Here is a 23,758-nt window from a genome sequence, read left to right as displayed (position 1 = left end):
GTAGAGCGCGTGACACCATAATATTTCATCTGTAGAATAGAGGTGAACGTGTTTTATCGTATTACTTCACACAGCATATAACGTTATTTGCTTCGCTGCCATAAATATGACGAGTATGTTGACATTTGGTCGTTACATGTAAACTGCGGTGCCGCTACTATTTATGTGGCCGCGACCCTGAAGATCACAGCCGCCCTCTAGTGGCTCGTTTCGGTGAAGACATGCGCAGATAAGCCTAATCTCTTATTTTGAACGGACAGAGCGGAAGAAGTGAGCACCCGCGACTTGACTCGCGTTACAACGGCACATTTTTTTTTTTTTTGACAGCGGAAATGGGGAGTCGCCACTTTTTCTCTCTGCGTGAACTTGGTGGCTGCTGGAAGTTTGGTGTCTTCTTCTTCTTCTCCTCCTCCTCCTCCCTCTCCTCGGTGCGGAGGAGCCGTCGTGTCGCGCGTCCAACTATGAGAGAAGAAGCGACCCCCACCTCTCGGCTCGTGTTCTCCTGCTCCCGCGCCGACGTCGTTTTCTGAGTTCCTTCAGTTTAGATGCTGGCGCTCACATTTCCGTTATGCGAAGTCCAACTTGCTGGTTAGTCGTCGTGCTGCGGTGGGTGCCCGTCCGAGATAACAGAGAACGTGAGTATGTTGTGAGTGCTCCTCACTTTTATTAACACTCCTTGTCGTGGTACTACTTTTTTTTTTTTTTTTTTTTTTTTCTTCTTACCTTTTTTTTTTTTACACGGTGCTTTCGAGAGCTTCACTCCGCTTGCTAATGACGAACCCTGGGCAAGAAATGCACGCGGCGTTTCCATCCAAGTTCACTTCTTTTCTTCTGCGGGTCTTCAGGAGAGAAAAAAAATGTGCTTGGCTTAGAATTTAAAGGGCCCTTCCCCTCTCCGGCTCGGCTCGCAGACGTGTTGGCCTCCTGAAGGAGAAACAGCAGCGAGCTGTCCGGTGCGTGTTTTTACCGGCGGCCTTGAACTTAACATCAACACCAACAGTTGACCCCTGAAGATGCACCAGACACGTGATTTTCTTTCTTCTTATTATTCCAATGTTGCAGAAGAAGAAGAAAAAAAAATCGGAACACATTTTTTGTTGTTGTTCGTTTTGATCTCGTTTTTTTGTGCACCATGGAGATAATTCACCGCAGTAATGGTCACGATAATGGCAACGAAGGAAACTCGCATTAATAAACTTGACCCGTGCACGGTGTCGTGCACACGTTGGCGGTCACGTCTCATGACTGCAGGCTGGATGTGGAACAGGAACCAGTGGAGCCCAGCCAGCCTGCTTTCACAACCCCGCTGGTGTCAGCCTGTCAATCAAAACACTCATTTGTGAGTGTGCGTGCTTGCGTGCGTGTGTCTTGGTATCCAGCGGTATACACACTTCCTACATGTGTGCACACCGGGACAGTCCTTTTTTTTTTTTTTACCTTACTCTTTCGAAATCAACCATATCCATCTTGTTAATTTAACACACTGACTTAACAACTTGTTAAGTCGGTGTGTGTGTGTGTGTGTTTTGGGTTAAGTGAGTGTTGTTTTTTACAGTGAGAACCAATGTAGTACATCTTTTGTATAAAGTTGGAGCTTAAACAACAAGTTTTCTTTTATGTTGGTATAATCTCTGCACTTTTTTGCTCACCTTAACAGTATATGTTAACATACAGTATATCGACACTTCAGACCTTGACTGTTATTTTCTCATTTTCAGCACTCAAACACTGCTTATGCTTAAATACACGAGTGCTGTTGTTAATTTCCACTGGCACAGAGCCCTGCTAATTGATGAAGAAGACATGAGGTTTTGCTTTACTTCAGAGACCCATCCAGATTCTGTAGTCGGCAGACAACATCTTTAACACATTAAAGAACTTTGAATCAATCGAATAGCATACGAGACTAGATTTGAACAGTTGCTGTAGCTTCATTCGTTTCGTCACAATTTTGTGGCAGGTTCCAAACACGCGATGCGTGATAGAGCATCATTTTGCCCTGAAGCGGTTTTGCACGTTGCCTTTCAACGTCGACCCGCAGTATTACTGCGCATGTCAAAATACTTGGTGACTGTTAAATTTTGATCTCGCTCAGAAGCGTGTTTGTATAACAACTTTATAAACAGTCTTTTGCCAGCTGTGCCTTGTTACCTGGTCGTATAAATGAAACGCATATGAATCCACACTTGCCAGGATACACATGGAAACTCTGCTCGTATTCGTGCCTTGAGGAAAATGCTTGAGTTTGTTGTTCAGTCAGCTCTTTATTAGGAAGTTTGGTTTTTAACACTTTGAATCATCAAGGTGTTACATGAAAAGAAAATTGCCCTCAGGTTGACGAACTAACGCCAGTTCCAAGGAAATTTTAATTTCAGTGGCAGACAAGTTTGAATTTGTCAGCCCATGGCGAGATTATTAATAGATCATTTAAGGTTTTGCTGCAGTTCCAGTCAAGAGCCTAGACTGTCCCGTTAACGACTGCAGTGTAATAAAAAGACATCTTTACTTCCCTTTTGTTTGCTGTGCTACATGTTCATTTGTCAGTAGTCGTATGTAAAATAAGTGTATCCCTTTTTTTAAGCATTTATTAGCTAAATAAGCTTGCAATGCGGCCACAAGGTTATAATGGGGCAGTAGTCTGACTTTTGCTGCTCTATCTGATCAGCTTGAGAAATTACTGGTCTTTCCCTTGAGAGGGGAGTGACACTTGTTTAACACGACTATAATAGGATTTTGTCCAACGTGACATGATTACTCAGTCAGAGGTTTTATACTCTGTTGGGACGTTCGCTGTTAATTGTTTACCATTGGTTTAATGGTTAGGGGGAAAAAAACAATACTACACATGTAGTTTAAGTTATGGTGACGCGGTGACACGTTTTCCCCTCGCAACAGAATGGTACAACAGCAGACGGCTTGTGTTCCTGTGGGTTGGTCTGTATTATTTTCATTCGATACGCACAGTTGATTTTGAGTTTTGAGAGGTCATCCGTCCTTGTGTTCAGGTCTTTGGTACTGCTGTGTTTAAAATAAGGTGTGCGTCATTTCAACGGTTTGTTTTACCCTCAGCTGATTGCAGTTAACTCCTTTTTATGTTTTCATATAAGGCTTTTGTAATTAGAGAGGAACGACTGAAGGAGACTCTATACAAACACTCTGAAAGAAAGACTTTCTTTTCCCTGGTGTCAGCTGGTGCCTTCAACAATGTGACTCACGCTTTCTAGTGCTCTGTGTGCGTATGTGTGACTTTGCCACCCAAACCTGAAAAAAAAAAAAAAAAAAAAAATCTATGTCATGAGTGCTCGTTCTCAGATCAAACAAACACATGCAGAGAGTACGTATGTGAGGTTCTTGCGTGTGTGTGCTTGTGTTTGTGCGAGTGTTATTCTCCCAAAGCAGCAATAATTACAGACAATCTGTATACTCTGGTGTGTTTATCCCTGTGCGCCCCTTTTTCTTGCCCTTTGAGGAATGTTGATTATAGGCTTGATTTGGTAGCAGTGCAACAGTGTGATGATGTTGCTCAGAATGTGCGGTGTCATAGGCTCCATTAACCCGGCCCTGGGTGTGTGTGTCTGTGTGTGTCGAATGGGGTCAGGGGTTTTCACTTATTCAAAGACACACACTGGGAATATTTGCTTTTGTCATTAGCTGTTTGAGTGTGTACTTGCTGAGCTTTAACAAGTGCTATGAGCCTAATAAGGGCATGGGAACATATCGTGAACGGCAGTGTATTCATCATATAGATTATATATACTGTATGTATATATGTTAACAATTCGATTAGGAATTTAACCGATTAAATTAAATTACTCGCAATTAATTGAATTTTTTTTTTACACTGTGTTTTTATTGTTAAATGGCGGGGTGTATACCTGTATACTTAGAACAAGTTGCTTTTAAACAACTTTTTTATTATTATTATTATTTTTTTAAAGGTTCTCAGGAAAAATCGGCGCTTATCAATTAATCGTTAATCAACTAATGATTAATTAATTAATCGAGAATTTGCATCCCAACATATATATTTAGCCTTTGATTCAACCTGAGGGTGTTTTTTTGTTCAGGTTCAACGCCTGCATTCTATCTCATATAAACTTTTACTGGCATGAAAATATTTCCAAAAAGACTTAGCAGATTGCTTCACTAGCTTGTTCTTTACTTTGCGCACGCGTGTTTTTCTGAGAAATGGAAGTGTTTGAAGCTGAAGTGAAAGAAGGAACCCATCTGCATGTAGAAAAAACAACAACACGCACACAAAAAAGTGACACAACGTCACACCAGCTAATTAGCGAGCACATGCCCCAAATTTGCAATTGCAGCTGCACAAAACACGATTCTCGGAAGACGCTCTTGTGTTTTGCGGGGGGGGGGGGGGGGGTAGGGAGGTGGCGGTATTTTGCAAGTGCAAACACAAAAATTGAGTTTGCGCCTCACGAGCGCCAATGTGGAAAAGTTTAAAACTCCTGAATTAGTCTTCCAGGAAGTCAGATGCCTGCAGATGATTCACAGCCGATCAGTGTGACAGAAGGAGTCAATTACCCTCGTACCCAGACTCCTCGCTCCGCTCCAACAATCGCTCGCTCTCCCCCTCTCTCTCTCTCTCTCTCTCTCTCTCTCACTTCCCTGAGAAGCACACACACTGTCATCGCACATATTGCCACACATCCTAAATCCCGTCAAGCCGTCTGCCTAATTTCCACTGAATCGGAGAGGCTTCATGAGCAAGGTGACTCATTCATAAAGTCCTGATGGATCCCGGGCTCAGATGTCCGTCCCACTGACTTGGGCACTGGAACATTTGAGTCTTGGATGTTTGAACTGGCCAATGTGCACTGATTTGACTTCTTATATTTGTGGATGATTGATGTCTGTTTTTTTTTTTTTTCAAAAGCTCAGCCTCTATTTAAAGGTTCCATAATGAATTGGGGGTTTGCTTTTCGTGGCTTGTAGTTGTTATACGTACTTAAGCAGTTATGCAGTACTTGAGTATTTATCATTCGGTAATAGCGGTCAGTCTGTGCCTCAGTGTTAGATGTTTTTTTTTTTTTTTGTTTTTTTTTTAAGCTGGCACATCTGATGGAATTTTTTTTTTCAGTTTAATCCTTGTTTTTTCTGACTCATCCTTCTGGTCCGGAGCCCATAGAAAGTGTTTGTAAAGAGAGGCACGTAAAAAAAGTTTTTGTTCTTTTTTTTTCTTTTTTCTCTGCTAGTTGAACAAGCTTGCTGCAGGTCCAGGCTTATGTGCCCCTGCACAGCCGCAATGCACCACAGTATTTAACGAAGCTTTTGCCAAAGCCAGCCAGGAGGCGAGCGAAACACACTTCTTACTCAGAAAATCTCAGTGTTGTTCACTGTTCTTTTGTTAATATAAGAACATTATCCACTTCTGATAAAAATGAAGATATGATAACATCCGTGCTAATCTCGTTTAGTAGCAGCCTGGCTTGCGGTCGCTTCTTCTCTGTCTTCATCTGAGGCTTTAGAGGGCGGCTCGCAGCAGTTGCTTCCTGCTTCCATCTCAACTCACAGGAAGGGAATCCTGGAAGCAACAGAAAATGTTTTCTTGGAAAGATGGATGCGCTGAAGATTTCAGAATTGAACCCCGCTGTCCCGCATGGTAACCTTTTAATATTCCCATCCATTCATTTATATCTTCACTTATCCTGCAGTCTGGGAGTGCTGGAGCCTATCTCAGCTGTCTCAGGGTGGAAACGAGGTGACACCCCGTACCGGTGGCGGGGTTCAAGAGAGGCCAGGACAGAGAGTAAATCAACCCTTTGCACTGACAGTCACACCTTCACAATTTAATCTCGCCAATTAGTCTAATGTGCTCGTCTTTGGACTAAACCCTGAGACACAAGGAGAACCTTGCACACTCCACAGAGAAAGAAACCCGCGCCCTTGTTGCTGTGAGGCGACACTGCTGACTACTGCGCCACCATCCTGACCCGACATTTGATATTGCTAATAACATATGATAATTAGTTCTGAGGTAACTCTACCAGCCATCTCTGTGGACCAGCCCTTCACTGTACAGTATGTAAATGTTTTAATGCAAAGTACACTTGCATTTGTGAAAATAATTTTTATTAGTTTATTTTTAAACAGGCTGTCATGGTTGATAGCTCACTGCTTAGTTTTCAGTGGTCAATTTTCGCAGCAAAAAATATCATAAGTAAAAAATTTTTGCAGGGATGAATAAAAGGGCATAATGCAAAAATCACAAGGTTGATTGCGTCTGACAGCCTGCAGTGACCTCATTTCTTTAGTCTTTGTATCTCTCTGAGCAGCCAAAGCCAAAATGCAAGTCTTTGATTCCTCGCCTGTCATTATGCCTCTGGGAACCCTGCATTTCAGTATTTCCTTGACATGCCAGCATCTGTCTTTACAGGATAATGATAGACTGCGGACTAAGCAGAGATGTTTTGTTTCACTCATTGGTAGAATGCCGGACAGCTGGAAAGGCATGGAAAGATGTACTGTTACTATTGCTCAGTTCTAAGGAGTTAGTCGGGGGGGGGGAAGTTGTGAGTTGTTTGTTTTTTTTTAAGGGTAATTCCTGCTTCCTGTTACAGTGGAATAAAGACATTTTGATACTCCAAATGCCCCCTCCCCCCCTTTTCTGTCATTTAGGCAACAGGCAGCACTGTCTGGCTTTTCCACTAAAACCTCCAATCTCAAAGTATTTTTTTTTTTTTTTACAAGTCATTAAAACTTTTAACTGGGAGAATGAAACCCCTGCCATGATACTGTGCACATTACACACACACTTTATAACTTTGGTCGCTTAGTTTTGCTCAGTAGACAGGCACTAGTTACAGACCAGGCCAGCCAATGGCAGACACTGACCCCGTTACAAGTCGTAAAAATGTTAACATAGAAAAACGACATAGCAATGCTCTAAACCTCACCAGCTCTGTGCGATTGCCCTCTCACTGTGGATCCCACTGTGGATTACTTTTCTTCTTTGCCCAACCTGCTGCCCTCACTCTGTTCCCTGGCGACAGGAAATGACCAGAGTATGACTTCCCCCCCCTGCACATCTTAAGAATAGCAGCATTGTGTTGAATTGGAGCCTTCATTGTTGTGGGAATGCGACCGTACTAAGCTGCGGAGAACAAACAAACAAACAAAAGCCGCGCGCCAACGCTACTTTGTCTATTGAACATGTAGTTCCATGTCGTGTGCAGAATGCAAGCCCTTTAACTGTCTTCTGTTAAACGTTTTGAGATAGATTTGTCTACATGCCGACAAGTGTGTCCTTTGTCAACGATATGTACAGGCTCCTCTAATGAGACAGTCTATTCTTCCATTCATAATTTGAGGCATTGCGAGATCATTTTTTTTTTGCTCCCCGATTGATGGCTTGATGTTTGTGCCGGATATAAAACGCAGACTCGGCCTCCGCTCCTGTTTTATCCCCAATCAGCTGATGTGTTCCTCAGGCCACGGGAAGTTGGAGGCCGTAGTTATCTCATGTTTCAGCGCTACTTCCTCTCTTACAATATCTTCTTAAATTATGTAAGCCAAGCGTGTCTCACTTTCTGCCCTGTTCATTATCAAAGCTCTTTCACATCTCGCTTAACACAAACAGGAACACTGAGGCAGACTTTGTCCCTGCAGCTGCACGCATTTTTCATGTCAGCTTCCCCTTTTATGTCGCTGATGGTTCACCCTTACCTGCCGTGCTGCCCGCTGTCGACTCGTCGCCGCATTAAAGTTACAACACATCGCAAAATGTCAATGGGGATTTAAAAAAAATCTTTTTTCCTCTTTACTAATAATGCTGGGTAATTGTGCAAAAGACCATTTGACTGATCAAATGTTCACGGTATAAATTTGGGATTCCATGGATTTTTTTTTTTGAATTTGCTCTTTACTTAAAATAAGCAGTTAATTACAACATAAATATAGTAGATTTCGTTGTGTAAGTAATTTTCTTTAGCACACAAACCCTTTAACATTGTAGCTGCATCACCCATGCCCATCTTGCCATCCTCCAGAGGAAACTATTTACAATCTGTCCTGCCGTTTTCCTCTGAACCGTGGCTTCTGCTAAAGAGATTATTATTATAATACATTTTATTATTATTGACTTTAAAAAAAAAAAAACAATAACTAGGGAATGCTGTGAATTCTCCTGCATTAGTTCGTTGTTTCATATAACAATGACAGTAAACAATGGAATTGAATTGAATTGAATTGAATTGAATTGAATTGAATTAATGTGCATGCCGGTATCTTGGTAGTTTTATCTGAACCGGATGGCATTTTTGCTAAGAACATAAGAATGCCTGTGAAAGCTTTTTCTCAGTGGACATCTGTTTTGATTAACAAAGCAGCTCGTCATGGGGCAGTCACGGCCAGATTATGTCACCCCAGTAGGAAGTCTCCAGCTATCTTAGCTCGCGGTAACAAGTCTGATTGGTGTCTTGTGATAGACAGTTAACCCAAACGCCTTCTAAGGTTTGTCTTCCTTTCGAAAAAACTGTCTGTGAGCATTTTATTTCCTGAGGGAAATTCTAAGGCATTATGTTGATTTTTATGAAACAGTTGATTTCATAAGAATCACATGGTCTAATCTTTGATTCTTAATTGTGATTGGCCAGTTGGTGACACAAACTGTTTATCAGAATCAAACAACAAACACTATCTTTGTCCTTATCCTATTATGAATGATGAAATGTTCATTGCAATTCTGATGCCATCTTTTCATCTTGTAACACTTGTAACATCGGTTAATATCAACCACTTTAAATCAAAAAACCTTACGCTAACAATCATTAGATACAAGCTTCATCTCTGATGTTCACGGTGTCCTTAAAATGTCCTTATGCTTTACTGAAATTGGTAAAGCATATGGACTCCCGGGATTTAAAGTCACAAATCTTGGAAATCCATCTTGGAAACCTTCTATTTTTCAGAATATGACTGGACCAGTTGGTCTCCACACTGCAGCTACAGGCAAGGTTTAGCTTTGATGATAGCAGAAAGAGATTTCAAGCTTGTAGACTGTGGCAGCTGACACACGTTCGAGAACGCATGCAGTTTTTCCTGTTTATAATATCTTGCCTACGTATATTCATTCTCATCTTTTTAACATTGTAGAAACATATCGTTGCACACATAAACCACAAGAAATCCTAGGAGCCAAGCTCAATAATATAACTATTTCTTTTGGGGGCTAAACTTTGTTCTTCAACAACTATTGAATTGACAGCTGATCACTAAATCCAGTGCTGATGTCATCTCCAGACAAGTTTGACTTGTCTGAGGCTTGGCAGAAAAGAGAGAGGGGCCCTCAGAGGTTTACACACGAGAAAGCAGGACTGAAAAAACTCTTTTCCTAGCAGGTTAAAGTGAAAACGTAGAATTATCAAAGCAAGGCATCACTGTGTTTGCACTGAGCTCCACCATATTCTGCCTTTAGAGGTAGTGACAAAACTGGACGGTGGTCGAAGTGACACCTGTGTGTGACAGAATGTGGGAAAACTGGGAGACCAGGGTGTGACATTGTTATGAGACCTGCTACTGTTGAGTATTTAAACCTGTAAAGAAGAGATAGCGGCTAATCTGCAGTGGCTAACAGTTGTTAAAACAGAAATCATGGCTGAGGACCGAGAAAGAGGCCGGAGGGTGTCAGTTTTGGTGGTGATGCAAGATTTCAACGTTAGAGGTTAGAATATCTCTAAATAAAATTCCGTGGTGGTAATAAAAGAATCACTGTAGGCCATTTCTGCATTTCTCCCTTTCCTTTCCCCTGCAGCTTCACAGGCCAACTGTAGTGTTTGATGCTTACAGAGCCTGTATGGCGTGCAGTCTAATTGAGTCGTAAGCATTAGATTGGATCCGGCAGATCTCTGTAACAGGGCCCAGGCTATATAAAGGTCAGAAGGAAGTGGTTTGCTTTCAAATTTAATTCCACATAATGACTTAATTAGGTGCACATCCTATTTCTGTAGTAATGAACAGCCAAACTGCACAAGCAAGTACGACTGTGCATATTTCTAGTCAACGGTTCGAAGGCTTCGAGAATCTTTTCCTACATGTAAGTTTGATAATATGTAAATTTTTTTGTAAGAGACACTGAGTTCAGATCGTAATATTGTTATGTCAGCTGTTGCAGCTTGAAAAAGCAACTTATCTTCTCGGATACAAGATTAAATGTCCTGTGTACTTCTCTTTTTGATTTTCACCCATTTGAGGCATTTCTTTGAAGCCAATAGCCAGAAAAAAAAATGATTTTGTAAAAGGTCATTTGGTCAACTGGTAAGGGGAAAAAAAAAACAAAACACAATAATGCCAGTTGTTGGCCGTTATTAATATCCGACCTGAACACTCAAGAGACCTTTCTGTTGCATTGGCCAGTGTGTCGATTGCATCATAATAGAGCAGCTCCCAGCAGGGAGCACAAAGTGGTGTGTGAGACCTGATACCACGTCGCTCAGATATAAATAGGACCTCCCAACAGCAGACTCGTCACCAGCAGCACTGATAATTTCCGATGGGTTGTCGTCGTAGGACCCTCGCTCTCCGCAGAGCTGCTGGGGGAAACGGCACTTTCTGCAAAGACCCAGAAGCATTGCAGGGTTTTTCCTGGCAGCGAGCGCAGCGGCGGTGTTAGGTGTTGGGCTTCAGCGCGGCAGTGGTCTACTATGGTCACTGGTTGTTATGAGAAACCGAGATGAAGATGTGAAATGATTATATGCTGTTTTTTAGTGCCATCAATAACCGTTTCTGAGTAGCGGCAGCCTGGAAATCAGCAGTGGCAGCTGCTTTTTAAAACTAACATCCCCCAGACAGGCCTGCATTAATGTGGCCTCGGGGTTGCAGGAACTGTTGCTGAAGCCCGCTGGAGTGTGTTTCAAAGGGTTTGGAGTTGCCGATTGGCTAGCACTATGCCGGCTCTTCTCCCCCGGTGTCTCGTCGTCGTGGCTCTGGCTACCTTCCCGTCCTGTGTGAAGGATTCACTGACAGGAGTGACAGGGGTTACTCCCTCTGACAAGACCACTTGATGTGTGCCTCTTCTGCTTCCTGTTTCCCCTTGAGTTAAAATCAAGGTCTGTCAATGAAAAAGAAAAGTGTTAGCTCAAGTACCTCGGTGGCCAGGAGCAGCATTAGGAAACGTCCAAGAGAGGGGGCCAAACATTTTTACTGTGTTCTATTCTCACTCAGCACTGCATGTTGATTCCTTTTCGAAAACCTTACGGTCGGCGAGCTCGCGCGAGACAATTTCTTAGATGATGTTGCCGATCATATTCAGATTACAACTTGAAAGTGTGGCATCGTTATTTATCATTATCAATTTCATTTGACTTTAGTGACTGAAGAGTGGTAGTTCTTGTTAGAGTTTGAGAGAAGAGCGGGGGAGGGCTGTCATGGTCATCACTGTTCACACACTGAAAAGACTCATATTGCCCTCTAGTGTGGGGGAGGAGGATGCGTTCACGTCAATCATGCGATCTTGTCAGCTGCATGTAAACTGGGACAAGGAGAGGAGTCCGATTAGACGAGAAAACCAAATTATTTAGCTCAGTCCGATTAAGCTCTGCATGTAAACGCGGTCACTACTGATACTCACAGTATTGTTAACTGTGGCCACAGGCTTCGGCAATGCATTAAGTCTGGCCCGATCAAACTTTTGATCGCTGTCGTTACACATCCGTGTAATCTGACATCAACTAAAACACAGCAAACTGTACCTAATGTTTCCGGATGTGAGAAACCCTGCTGCCGCTCATGCAGTCGCTGCTCTACCGTGCTGGCTTTTCAACGATGTTTCGGGTTTGAATGTCGTCTCACGTGCTGTCGATGCCCCGCAGGAGAGGCCAGATCCTGTCCAGCAAATGAACCAAGTGTGTGTGTGTGTGTGTGTGTGTGTGTGTGTGTGTGTGTGTGTGTGTGTGTGTGTGTGTGTGTGTGGGAAGAATGTGGCCATTGTGAAATAGTGGAAGTAGAAGAGAGCGGATGAGTAAGGTGAGCGGAACAACAGCACAAAGGATCTTTGGCTCTTGTTGTTCAGGGAAGTTTTTCCATTCTCAATTTGATGTGTTGAAAAATTGACTTTTCCTCCAGAATATGCAGTGAACGCACTGACTGCTGAATAAAGACACGGAACAGAATCAGCACTGCTCGTTCAGAATCCATCCAGATCTGAATGGAGAAGAAAAGATAGAGGGGAGCATGCCAGCCATGGAAATGTGCCAAGTGTCTGTGTCTTTGTCTGTCTGTGTCAAGAAGCTTGTAGTCCCTGGTGCTGTTTTAATTTTTACCTTTGGCCGTGCGGTTACGTGTGTGCACCGTGTATTTCCTTCAATAAAATGAAAAGAAAGCCATGGGAACAGAGACAGCCAAGCCCCCAGAGGGTTCCGGCGAGAGGAAGTGTGTGTGTGTGTGTGTGTGTGTGTGTGTGTGTGTGTGTGTGTGTGTGTGTGTGTGTGTGTGTGTGTGTGTGTGTGTGTGTGTGCGTGCGTGCGTGCATGTTCTTGTTCTGTAGTCAGTCAGTGCTGAGTCATTGCCGGGCTGGCCAGGCAGATAGAAACAGGGCGCCATGGGGGGCGGGGGGGGGCCATCTAGAGGGGCAACTTGGGCCACGCACTGAGCATGCTCTGAAGAAGAGCAGGACAGCCGTGAGTTGTTGTGACAGGACACAACCAGGAACTTTGGTGACGCACTATTTCCTCTTGCCAAGTTGACGCACGCACGTGTGGAGCGAGCGAGCGCCAGCGACGTCCCTCGCACTTCGTGGTCGTCTGGACGTTCTTTCGGACGCGGACCGGAGATCTCAGCCCCCCCCACCACCACCACACCCCACCCACGCACACACCCACCCACCCCGACCAACTCGTACGCACGCACATGCTCACGCTTCATCTCTTTAGAATAGACCCTTCAACAGCTCTGCGCGAATACGGTATGTAACGTGGGCCAGACAGGAGCCGCAGGTGCCTCCCACTGGTCCTGTAGCTGAAGTCACATGCTGCTCAGCTCTTCTGTTTGAATCTCAATGTCTGCCGCTGTCTGTGTTAAAAAGGTATTCGCGTAACACGCAAATGTGACTCAAACGGCGTCGGTGCTCCAGGCGTGAACACAAATGGGCGGAGATGGTGACTTGTTGAAAGTCATTCAGGCTTTAATTCATCGCAGAAACGTCTGATGTTGCAGTTCTCCGGCTGATGATGCAACAGTCACACATGTTGTCACCACCTCGGACCTTTCATAGTTCCATCTTTCGCCGTGGCTGACGTGGAGCGAGGGTTCTCTCATGCACCTGTGGGAACTCCTGCCTTCAGCTCTGTTTTTTTTTTTTTTTTTTTTTTAGGAAGTCTTGCCGGGACATTTTTAGAGAATGTATGCCGCTGAATACTGGGCCTCTGAAGAATTAACCGCATAGTTCCACAGAAAAGGGGAAACATGTTGCACCGGCTGACGTTCTCAGTCAGCCATGGTGGATGGCTAAAAATACATGCACCGTTGCAGACTGTTGAATCTCTGGATCAAAGAAAAAAGCAAGAGCGCTCCAGCAACATAACTAATGATGATATTTTTGTGTAGTCAAGCTTCTGATTGACTAGAAAGGCTTTTATAAAGTCAGACAAGCTTGCTGTGGCTCTGCACTGCTGCGTCCCCCCCAGACACTTTCTTCCTGCACGTCGCAGTCTCACAGCAGAACAACAAGTGCCGTTGCAAAGGTTGAAAATGGAATGGAAATGGTGAAGTTTTATCCAGCCTTCGCTCGCTTTCAACAAGTCATACAATACATGAGTTTAGATCTTAAATTGTTTTTTTAAATACTGTCTTTCACATTGTGCTATTACGAGGTGGGAGAGGGTTAGAGACAAATCAATAAGCATATTGTGGTCTTTTTGTTTTTATCGGCGTCAGTGTGATTCCCTTTTGAATGCAAGAAGTCTGAAAGGGAAAGAAAAGAGGAAGGAACATTGTATAAGGTCACATGTGAACTTGCAGATGGCCAGGCAGGCAGTATGGTTGATTGAGAAATTTTCTAACCATACTTCCTCTGAGGGCATCATTCAGTTTCTGCATGATTTATCATTTCACTGACGTGAATATCTGATGTCTTCACTAATTTCAGTCGACTCTTCTTTCATCGTTGTCTTTTTATTTATTTCTATGTTATATATGTTTAGTATTATGTTGGTTTTTTTGCCTGATTCAGTCATCCTTTTTCTTACTTTTTTTTTCAGTACTTTTGGCCATTCTTAAGATAGGCCAACCCCTCCCAGTGTCTCTTGTGCTTTTTCTTCACCTCATCTGCTCCACTCGTCATCCCTCTCTCTCTCTCTCTCTCTCTCTCTCTCTCTCTCTCTCTCTCTCTCTCTCCCTCTCTCTCTCACTTTCTCTGTCTTGCAGCTGTAATTCTCTGCCGGTCTGCTTACTGCGATGAATGGTAACACTATACATCCAACCAACAACGCCACGCTAGCAGGAGGAGGCCCGGGTGTCGCGGCGCCCCCGAGAGGCTGGAGAGAATTCTGCGAGCTGCATGCCATCGCCACGGCCCGGCAGCTGGCTGGACACTACCGGAGCTTTGCCCAAGAGCGAGCGCAACATGACGTCCTCCCGCCGGAGAGCTTCTCCAAGCAGTTCACCGACCTCTTCCAGCAGCACTTCTGCTGCGAGGTCGACAGAGATGCCTCCTCCGCCGCTCAGACGGCCTCCTCCCACCCGTCGCAGGCCGTGATGGGCCGGCTCCGGATCACTCCCCTCTCCGGCGTCCAGGACTACCGCGAGGCAGGCAGGCCGAGCAGCGGAGCCGCGCCCAAAGTCGAGTCGGTGGCGGCGACGGCGGTGGTAGCGGCAGTGGGCCGTGAGCAGGAGCAGCCGCTGCGATGCTCGGCCGGCAGCTCCCTGTCGGGAATCCCGGTGGTGCTGCGGGGCTCTGCGCGCAGCCTCGGCAGCGGGTCGCTGGTCCTCCGCAGCCGCAGCAGCGAGGAGGTGTGCAGCAGCGGCGGCAGCAGCAGCAGCGGCAGCGGCGGCGGCGGCGGCGGCGAGCGCCACCACCTGTCGGAGAGGTGCTCGCTGGACTCCTCGTCCTCCAACTCTGGGAGCGGCGACGTCGTCACGCACTTCTCCGTCAGTCAGATTCGGCAGACTGTAAGACGGCTGCTGAAGAAGCGGCCCTTGCCCGGCCCCCCTCTATCTCAGGACCTGTCCGCCACGCACCCCAACCCCACAAACAGCAGCAGCAGCAGCAGCAGCAGCAGCAGCAGCAGCAACAGCGGCGGTGCCCCAAGCAGCGCCGGCAGAACGAGCGGCACCCACGAGGAGACCCTGTCCCCCTCCTCGACCCCCCACCCCCAACCCTGTCAGAACTCTCAGGCCACGCCCCCGGTCCCTTCACACATTTCCATGGCCGGCTTGGCCTCCCACCTCCTGGACCGGTTCCGCTGGTTCCGCGTGGGAAGCATCCGGCACAGGAGGAGGGACGAGGCCGGCTGCTGTAAGGAGGGTCACCTTAGGTACTTGCTGGTGGATGACACTATCTCAGACGCTCTGCCGTGCTGGCAACGCTGCCGCCTGCTGGTCAGGAGGACCCGGGACGCTCAGGAGGAAGGAGGCGAGAGGTACCAGCTGGAGCTCTATGATCCTCCAAAGGTAGGAACGACACACTCTTTCATTTGTGCATAAGCATTTACACATCTAAGACTATTAACTCTTCATGGTTGGTTGCTAATGAGTTGGATTTCATCAGGGAGCAAACTTAATTGTGCCGCAACCGTGCAAATATTTTGAAGGTTGGTGAGGTTACATGTTCAGTTCTTTATCAGGATGCTCACCAGCGACAGCAGGGCGCTTCTACATAGTCGCATCTCTCATCTCCAAACTTTGCAGTGACAAACAGCCTGAAGTTGGTTGGATGGTACACGTGCAGTACGCAGCAGTCAACCTCGATTTGTCTCGTGGAATTCTGAGAAGGACAAACTAATAAAGCGGCTCAACATCATTCATGGGAAGGAAAATGCGAGTTGATTGATTCTAACCATATTCAAGCAGATTAACTCAATGACCAGGGTTGAGGATGTGACTGCATCTGACCCTGGAGTGTTTGAATGAGTGTTTCAATCACTAAGCAATGTGGAAGGATCTCACAGTTCTTTGCACGCGAGGCTCAATCTGTGGAATTCCAGCGTAAAATTCAGCGATGCAGTCTGACGCTTTGCTCCTCTGTGTCTCGCCTTCCTGGGCGACGAGTGGCATTTGTTCAGCCGCTCAAATGAACGGTTTCACATAATTACAGTAGCAACGCAGCGGACCGTACAGCCACATGCACGTTTGACCGTTCTTCAGTTCTCCTAAATAGTTTGTTGCACTTCTTCTCGGAACTCGGGGGAGCACCGAAACGCCTCGCAGCTGGCGGGTTCCTCTCTCGCCAGGAGCCAGTCAATGTTGGCGCTCATTAATGAGGTGGAAACCCGGCGAGGCCTTTAAGGGGTTAATTAAATTCAGTTTGTCAGTCTGTGCCACGATTGTAAACATAATCTATAAATTAACTCACACAGGCACGCGCACCCACACACACACACACACACACACACACACACACAAACAGAGTCATTTCCTGCTTCGAGCTGAGCCTCCGAGGGGTTCTCCCCCCCCACGCGTCCCCCACTCCCGTTTCAACTTTTCTCTTTGTTGTGTGTCTCATGTTCGTTTTTGCTCTCATAAAACATGTTTTGCTGCATCGGAGCGGCTGCTCTCGGTGCACAAAATGCCACATGACAAAAACGAGACCAAAGCTCCGCTTGGCCCTCGGGTTTAGTTCGCCGGAGAAAAAGAACAAGAGCGAGATCTCAGTGTCGCCCTTGTGCAAAAAAAAATAAATAAATAAATAAAAAGTTGTCCGCCAGAGAAGAAGAAGCCAGTAGGGGAAGACTCTGTTGCACGGCTTTGATCTCGTCACGACGCAAATCAACTATGAACAATTTCATTGCTACGACTGCGACTTTTCTATTATTTTATTTTTATGTGTCTTTTTTTGTGTGTTTGTTTTTTGCAGCTGTGGCACATGTCGCGCTGCCGAGCACGGCTCCGGCTCAGACACACTCGCCATCGCTGATCAGAAAGTCGTGTCTGTTTTTTTTTTTTTTTTTCATTGTGCTGCTGTTAAAAAAAACCTCATTATTTGTCTCACGCTGATTAACCTTAAAGACAAAAAAAGAGATGGTTTGACCCTTGACCCAGTTCCACAGTGCTGGAACAAGTGGACTTCCTCGTCCAGTCTGCTGAAAAGAAGACAGGAGAAAAATGTTTTTTTTTCTTTTGCATCACTTTCTCATGAATGCACACGGCTCAGCATTTGCCCAGTGAACCATTTTTGTGTATCTGCAACATTCTTCTCGTCTCTTTGGTGACTCGATCTGCCTCCTACGCTGCTTCCTGTTTGTTTGGGGTTTGGTTTAGCCAGTCGCAGTTTGTCTGCTCAGTGCCTCGCGATAAATACATCAACTGGCGTTGAAAATATTTGTGTAATGAGCGTTTTTCTTTTTTTTTTTTTGTTTTTTTTTTCACAAGGAAATAGAAGGTCAGTGCCCCGCCAACACCAAATTTTTTTTTTTTCCTTCTTTTTTCTCTGGTGGCAGCAGCGCGTCACAGCGCAGCGGGGTGCCGCCGATGTTTTCGCCGCCCTACAACGAGACCTCGTGGCACAAAGGTCGGGGATATTTTCTGGCGGCGAGTTGTGTGCACACCCAGTCCCCAAAGATCTGCAAACCAGCAATCAGAGTGGTTTACTGCTATCCATTGGCAGCCATCTGAAAGGCCACCGGTCTTTTCACGGCCGTTGCAAGTGTGTATTTTGGCGCGCTCGAGTTCAGCCAGGGGGAGAAAAAAAAAAAAAAGGGAGACGTTGCATGCATTTGCACAAGTGAGGGTGTTTGTCGGGATTTTTTTTATACATTTGACACTCCTAAACCCTTCAGCCAGCTGCAGCTTTAACCATATGTGTAAGGTAATTCAGTTAAAGACTTTACTGGCTCATTTCGATGCTGGCCCTGCTGCAACCCTGCGCGCTCTCTCTCCCCTCTGACTTGTGCACTTGTGTGCGTGTGTGTATGTGCGAGTGTGTGTTTGATCTTGGCAGAGAAGAGATTTAACAGCCTGGGAATGGCCTTAAAAGGAAGGAGAGCTGTGGACTAAATGCACATGAATCCACACCCTCAAAAAAAGAGAGAGAGAGAGAGAGAAAAAAAAAAAGTAACGCAAGTTCACGTCATCGTTCGATCTGTACAGTTTCTTCGGAAGTTAACTCACTTTTCACACTTGCCGTGTGCATGCAAGGGTCTGCCGGGGTGCACGCTCTTAAAATAGTCCGGGCACAGGCAGCGTTGTTTTTTTTTGTTTCTGTTTTGTTTTGGATTAAAGTTCCCTGCAACTTGTGCGTTAAGAGATATAGCTTGTGGGAAACAGCGCAGTAACGCTGAACAAGAGCGGAAGCTGCGTGATGGCTGATAATTCCTGAGCGTGAGAAGGCTTCAGAAAGCACCGAGGCGCCACGCCTCAGCATCAGCCCAAAACGCCAATGCACCTGGTTTTCTCAGTAAGTCTGGTCGGGAGGTCAACATTCAGCTCCGGCTCGCTGAAAAATTGGAGCGCAACGTTGCGTAAATTCTGACGCCTTCTTAGTTCCGAGCGCATGTTTTCTTTTTGTAATATTTTGAAGGTGGAAAGAGAGAAGAAAAAAAAAGCCAGAGGATGCAATGCAACATTTGCTTCCTTGCAGAAGTGAATCTTGTCCTGTCAGCTGAAACTCACCAGTGCTCTTGGTTTTCAGCCCCCCCCCCCCGAAACAATCAGACGTCCTGTTTGGGTCTCATGTTCGTGTTGATAATTGATTCCACAGACCGGAAACAACAACAACAAAAAGACTTGACCCACTTGATGAATGTGTGAGATTGATTGCTGTATCTTTCTCACTTCCGGAGTCATCGCGTCACCTGACACCCCCCCCCCCCCCCCCCTTTTCATTTTTCCTGACTCACAGCTGAGGCAGTCGTCTCTAATGTGCCGAGTCCCGCTCTTCCTTTCATCTGTCTTGTACTCAAGACTACCGATGAGAATCACATCCTGCCAGGAAAATCCTGGTGTTTCTGTTTTCCAGAGCCAGTTCCCACAGACGGAGCCGTCTGATGCTACATGTTTCCTCAGACCTAATTTGAAATTGCACACTTCTCATCTGCGTGCGTGCGTGCGTGCGTGCGTGTGTGCGTGCGTGCGTGCGTGCGTGCGTGCGTGTGTGTGTGCGTGTGTGTGCGTGTGTGTGTGTGTGTGTGTGTTGTGCTTTTTCTTGTGTTTGTTCCAGCTCTTCTGGCTAATCTTTTCCACATGGTTCTATTTCTTGCATGTGTGTATGTGTTTCATATGTTTTGGGGATGCTTTTTCTTTCCAATTGTGCTTTCTTAGACATACATTTATTAGCGTTACCTCGCATCGTGATGTGCTTTTTTTTTTTTTTTTTTTTTTCAATCTTTTGCTTTTTGTTTTGAGTCAAACGATCTCAGTTACCGCCGAGAAATCACCTAAGATGTACGTCCTAAATACAATACGAACGTGCTTCCGTCCGTGAGGAACAAACTCGCAAAGTCAGCGGAAAAACTTTTTGTCTTCTTCTTTTTAAAATGCAGACTGGTTTCCATCTGTTCTAATGTTTCTAATTAAACTTAAGCCTCTCACGCTTGGCAACATGCAGCGTTAATTCGGCCCCTGGTTGCTCGCCACAGTCGAGGCTTTGGACACGAGAGGCCCCGGTCAGTCAAAACCAAAGTGGAACGAAGCCGCGCGGGAGAGACGCTGCGCTAACGTGGATATTCTTTTGTGTCGTGCCCTCCCCAGTACGTGTCACAAACATTCAGCGGTGACATATTTGTCAGACTTCTAGGTCTTGTATATGTGACTCAAGTCACTCGAGCAGGATGTGACTCTTCGAAAACGCAACCCCAGTGTCAGATGAGAGAGAGCGAGAGAGAGACGATCCAGCATGTGGATCGTTCAATAAAATGTCACTTTTCAAAACCATCCTCCAGCTCTTCAGCCCGTTAATCACAAATGGAAGTCATTTGTAGACGAAAGGATTTTTTTATTATTTGGCTAAATTCTTTTTTTCCCCCTCTCACACAAAGCTCCACAGTGACACACACATTGCTGTGCTCACATCACTTGACTAGTCACTTGCCTGCAGGGGTAGATTTCAGAGCACGTCCTGGGGGCGGGGGGGGGGAAACACGTGCTGTCGCTTAGCTCGGACTGTTAATTAGCATGAATTTTTAGCCGTTGAAATGAGTCAAAGCACAACCAGTGTGTCAGTGCTGAGGTCACGCCGAGTGTGTCTTTATGCTTCAGTGTTGACATGATATAGCAGCGCATATAAAGTACAACAGTGCTGAATAAATGACTTCAGGTGCGCTTTATCTTCCACGGCAGTTTCATTTTGCATCACCGTGCGTCATGTTGCCCACAAAATAATCCTTTAACTCTTTCCACACAGAGGCCTTACGAAACCTAGAAAGGCTTCCTCTTCAGATGACTCTTAACAGATTGATGAATTGATATGACGGACGGGACTTGTTCTGTTTTCTTTAGAAGGAAGAAAATATCACTATTTGGGGGTTTTTGTCACTGAAGTTTTGCTTCGCGATTTTAAACCGCCCATTTTTCAATGCTGCTTGTCAAGTTAAATAGAAAGATGGCAATGGGGAATGAGTAAGGGTTGTTTTTGTTGCTGTTTTAATTGCCAATAAACCCCCAGTATGGCACCTTTTTGTGGCTTGGAGGTTATAATCAGCCATAATGGTCACTGTCAACTATTTAACTGTTTCAATGGTTTAAATTCCCAAAGCAATTAAAAGTGTCAGTTTAACTGAAAAGTCAAACTCAAGTTAAGCTCCAAAAGTTTCAGTCTGTCACTCAACCCAGGGGTGCATATTTTCCCTAGAGTGAAATTAAGTGAAATTATTGACATGGCTAATGTGTTGTTGTTTTTTTTTGTTTTGTCCAGCATGTGGGAAAATGTTTCAAATTCAAGATTTTGCACAAGTCATTTCAGATGTGCCCCTTATTGATTAAGACTGAAAACCAGGTCACAGCTCATTAGAGACACAACTTTTCCAAGCGTTTTGCCTCCTCGCTTTGTTGTTGCTGTTGCATGATGACTTTCTGGCTGCTGGCAGGCAGGAACTCACGGTGGTCTTGCACATGGAACTTTTTAAATGCCTGATGGAGTGGACTGTGCTGTCCGTCCGCTGCAACGCCATGTGCAGCCCTCTTGGCGCTGGCCTTGCACACATACCAAGATCCTGTTCAGCTCTTTCATGGCTGAGAGAGTGAAATAGCTCTCAGGAGGCGACCAGAGTGATTTAGCCCACTGCTAAGTTGCACTGCTTTCCGATCGTTCATGCTGACCGTCCCGGTCCATCACATACTCCAGAATGGAATGTGGATGTGGCTCCATGCTGTGTGTCTGATATCTGATGAACACATTTGGTTGGATGAGCTGAAAAGTCTTTCCTGAAACTTTGGGTGAGATGAATTTCAAAGTCTGTCAAGCATTTTTTTTTTTTTTTTTTTTTATTTAAATAGGGAAAGTTATGAAACACTTGTACTTATTGTAAATGCATTACACATACATTATACATTTCGCATGCATTATGCTAATGTGTAATGCATGTACAATATTGAAAATGAAAAATAACTTACTAAACTAAACTCAAACTTGCAAGTCGTGCATTTGAACACTTTGCATTGCATTCTGATGAAGCCTCTGATTTCTCTTCCTCTTTATTCAGTATTGCAAGCTTGTTTTGCAAGCTTTTTTTCTCTTATTCATACAAATTGTGGTTAGAAGTCAAACGAAATGTTGTCGCACGATTCAAAACTCCTATCGGTTCCCCGTCAAACATTCTGATATGGCGGCGCGTTGAGAAGTAAAGTGGTGAAGTGGTGACTCGCGAGAAGACAACACCTCCAACTTTCCTTCCTCTGAGCGAGACCGTCATGAGTGGTGCCTCAGAGGCAGCGTGCGCGTCTGTTTGCTCTTCTTTGTGGTTATGGGTGAGATGAGGGTATTTATCTGCAAGATCAAAAAGGGGCATCCTAATTTAAGAATTCTAAGAAATCCAGCGCTTCGTTAAACGTATCCAGTGCAGTTTCAGGCCGACTGCGGAGTCGGATTCAGGTGCCTCCCTGCGGAGATGATATTCGCACGTCTGTCCATCCGTTGAATCTATTCAGCGCGTCGTCATTAAAAAAAAAAAAAAAAAAAAAATGCGGCAAACCAACACCGTGGGATCCCGTACGGAGTCGCTGCTAGAGGTGTGTTCACATTGTACTGAAAGGACGTCAGTTGAAAAATGTTGCAGCGACAGAGGATACGCTATTACACGATGCTTTTGGTTTGAAAGAAAACAAAAAGACTATTGTGTCGCGAGTAGGGCGGCCAACCACTTCATGCACAAATCTAAAAAAAAAATTTTTTAAATTCACTGTGGGAGGAGCTTTTTTTTTTTTTGTTTAGTTTTTTTCCCTTTTCTCTGTGTGTTCGCGTGCGTGCGTGTGTGCGTGCGTGCGTGTCTCTGTGTGTGTTTGAGCGTGACAAAAATCTACAGAAACGTGTAAAGGAAGTCGGGTGGTTAGAGTCATGTGGTCAAGATGTTTGTCACATCTCTCGCTCCGTCTCTTTCTAGGTCTCTCTCAGCAGGAAGGCTCGTCCCGACCTGCAGCGCTGCAGACTGCCTCTCTCAACCAAAACATGGATTTCCTCTCGTCATTTGTAACATATGAGAGAGGCCGTGCATCTTTGTGCTTTTCCTTCTGCGTCTCCTCAGCTTTCCTTGTCTTTTTATGTGTGTGTGCGCGCGTGCATGTGTGTTTGTGTGTGTGTGTGTGTGTGTGACCTACAACTTGCAGTGCCAGTGCACATGACCTTGCTGAGTAGCATGCGGAAAGCCCCCGAAGCACAAACTGTGCAACCTCACCCAACTGTTTTATCTTTTATTTATTTATTTATTTTTTTTGTTTGCCTTTATAATCCCAACTTGTGACTTTTATGTCTGCACAGAAGGTTAACCATCATTCTCATTATTGACACATTTGTTCTTATTTGTATATTTGTTTTTTCATCGACTCCTCTCTGGATCATTTTCAGTGACATGACTTGTTACTAGCAACTCGACCATCAGGCCAAAACCAAAGCGCTGTGGCTTCTAGCTGGTTACACTGGTTAACTTCAGTCGTCCAAAAACAGACTAAAGCCAATCCCTGTTAATCCCTCTGTTCTTATACCAGCTGTGATGTCAGGGTTAGGGTTAGGCTTAGGGTCTCCAAACTCTGCAGATTATGTTCTGCGCTACTGTAAGCATGCCAGCCTCCTCACAAGTGGATCTGCCCTTTATATAAATATAAATGCTCATCATCCATCCATCCATCCATCCATCCATTTCAATACCCACTTGGTGCTGCACGCTAAATGCTTATCATTAAATATTTAATACATCACCTATTTATTACTTTTAGTGCTTTTCTGACTGTATACATGCATGCATGGCTATGAATGCAACCCACTGGGCCTCTTCTTCTTCAGGCTCTGTGCATTGCACTGATAAACCCTGCGTTAACCAATACGCATCTGCATTTGATAATCTGCAATCCTTGATTCTTGCAAAAGCCTCCATCCTGGTTTTCGCCTCGGATCTCCCCATCATTCGTAACCCTTCCCCTCCCAACGAAATAATAAATAGGAATT

General features: G+C 45.1%; 1 protein-coding gene across 3 annotated transcripts in view; it reads left to right on the top strand.

The window, feature by feature from the left end:
* Nucleotides 1-237: 237 nt before the first annotated feature.
* The window catches only part of sh2b3 (SH2B adaptor protein 3), a 39,977-nt gene continuing 16,456 nt past the window's right edge, over nt 238-23,758 (top strand). The window contains exons 1-2 of one of the 3 annotated variants that reach the window (XM_076019467.1): nt 238-646; nt 14,377-15,621. In XM_076019467.1, the coding sequence (XP_075875582.1) occupies nt 14,407-15,621 (1,215 nt within the window). In that variant the 5' untranslated portion in view covers nt 238-646; nt 14,377-14,406. Of the gene's footprint in view, nt 647-12,682; nt 12,917-14,376; nt 15,622-23,758 lie in introns of those variants that run through there. The other 2 variants (XM_076019465.1, XM_076019466.1) reach the window with 2 other exon arrangements.

Source organism: Nelusetta ayraudi, unplaced genomic scaffold (assembly GCF_046127955.1).
Source record: "Nelusetta ayraudi isolate G7.1 ecotype Tasmania unplaced genomic scaffold, CSIRO-AGI_Nayr_v1 ptg000010l, whole genome shotgun sequence".
Lineage (NCBI taxonomy): Eukaryota > Metazoa > Chordata > Actinopteri > Tetraodontiformes > Monacanthidae > Nelusetta > Nelusetta ayraudi.
Note: the sequence above shows the minus strand (reverse complement) of the source record. Positions and strands in the feature narration are given on the sequence as shown.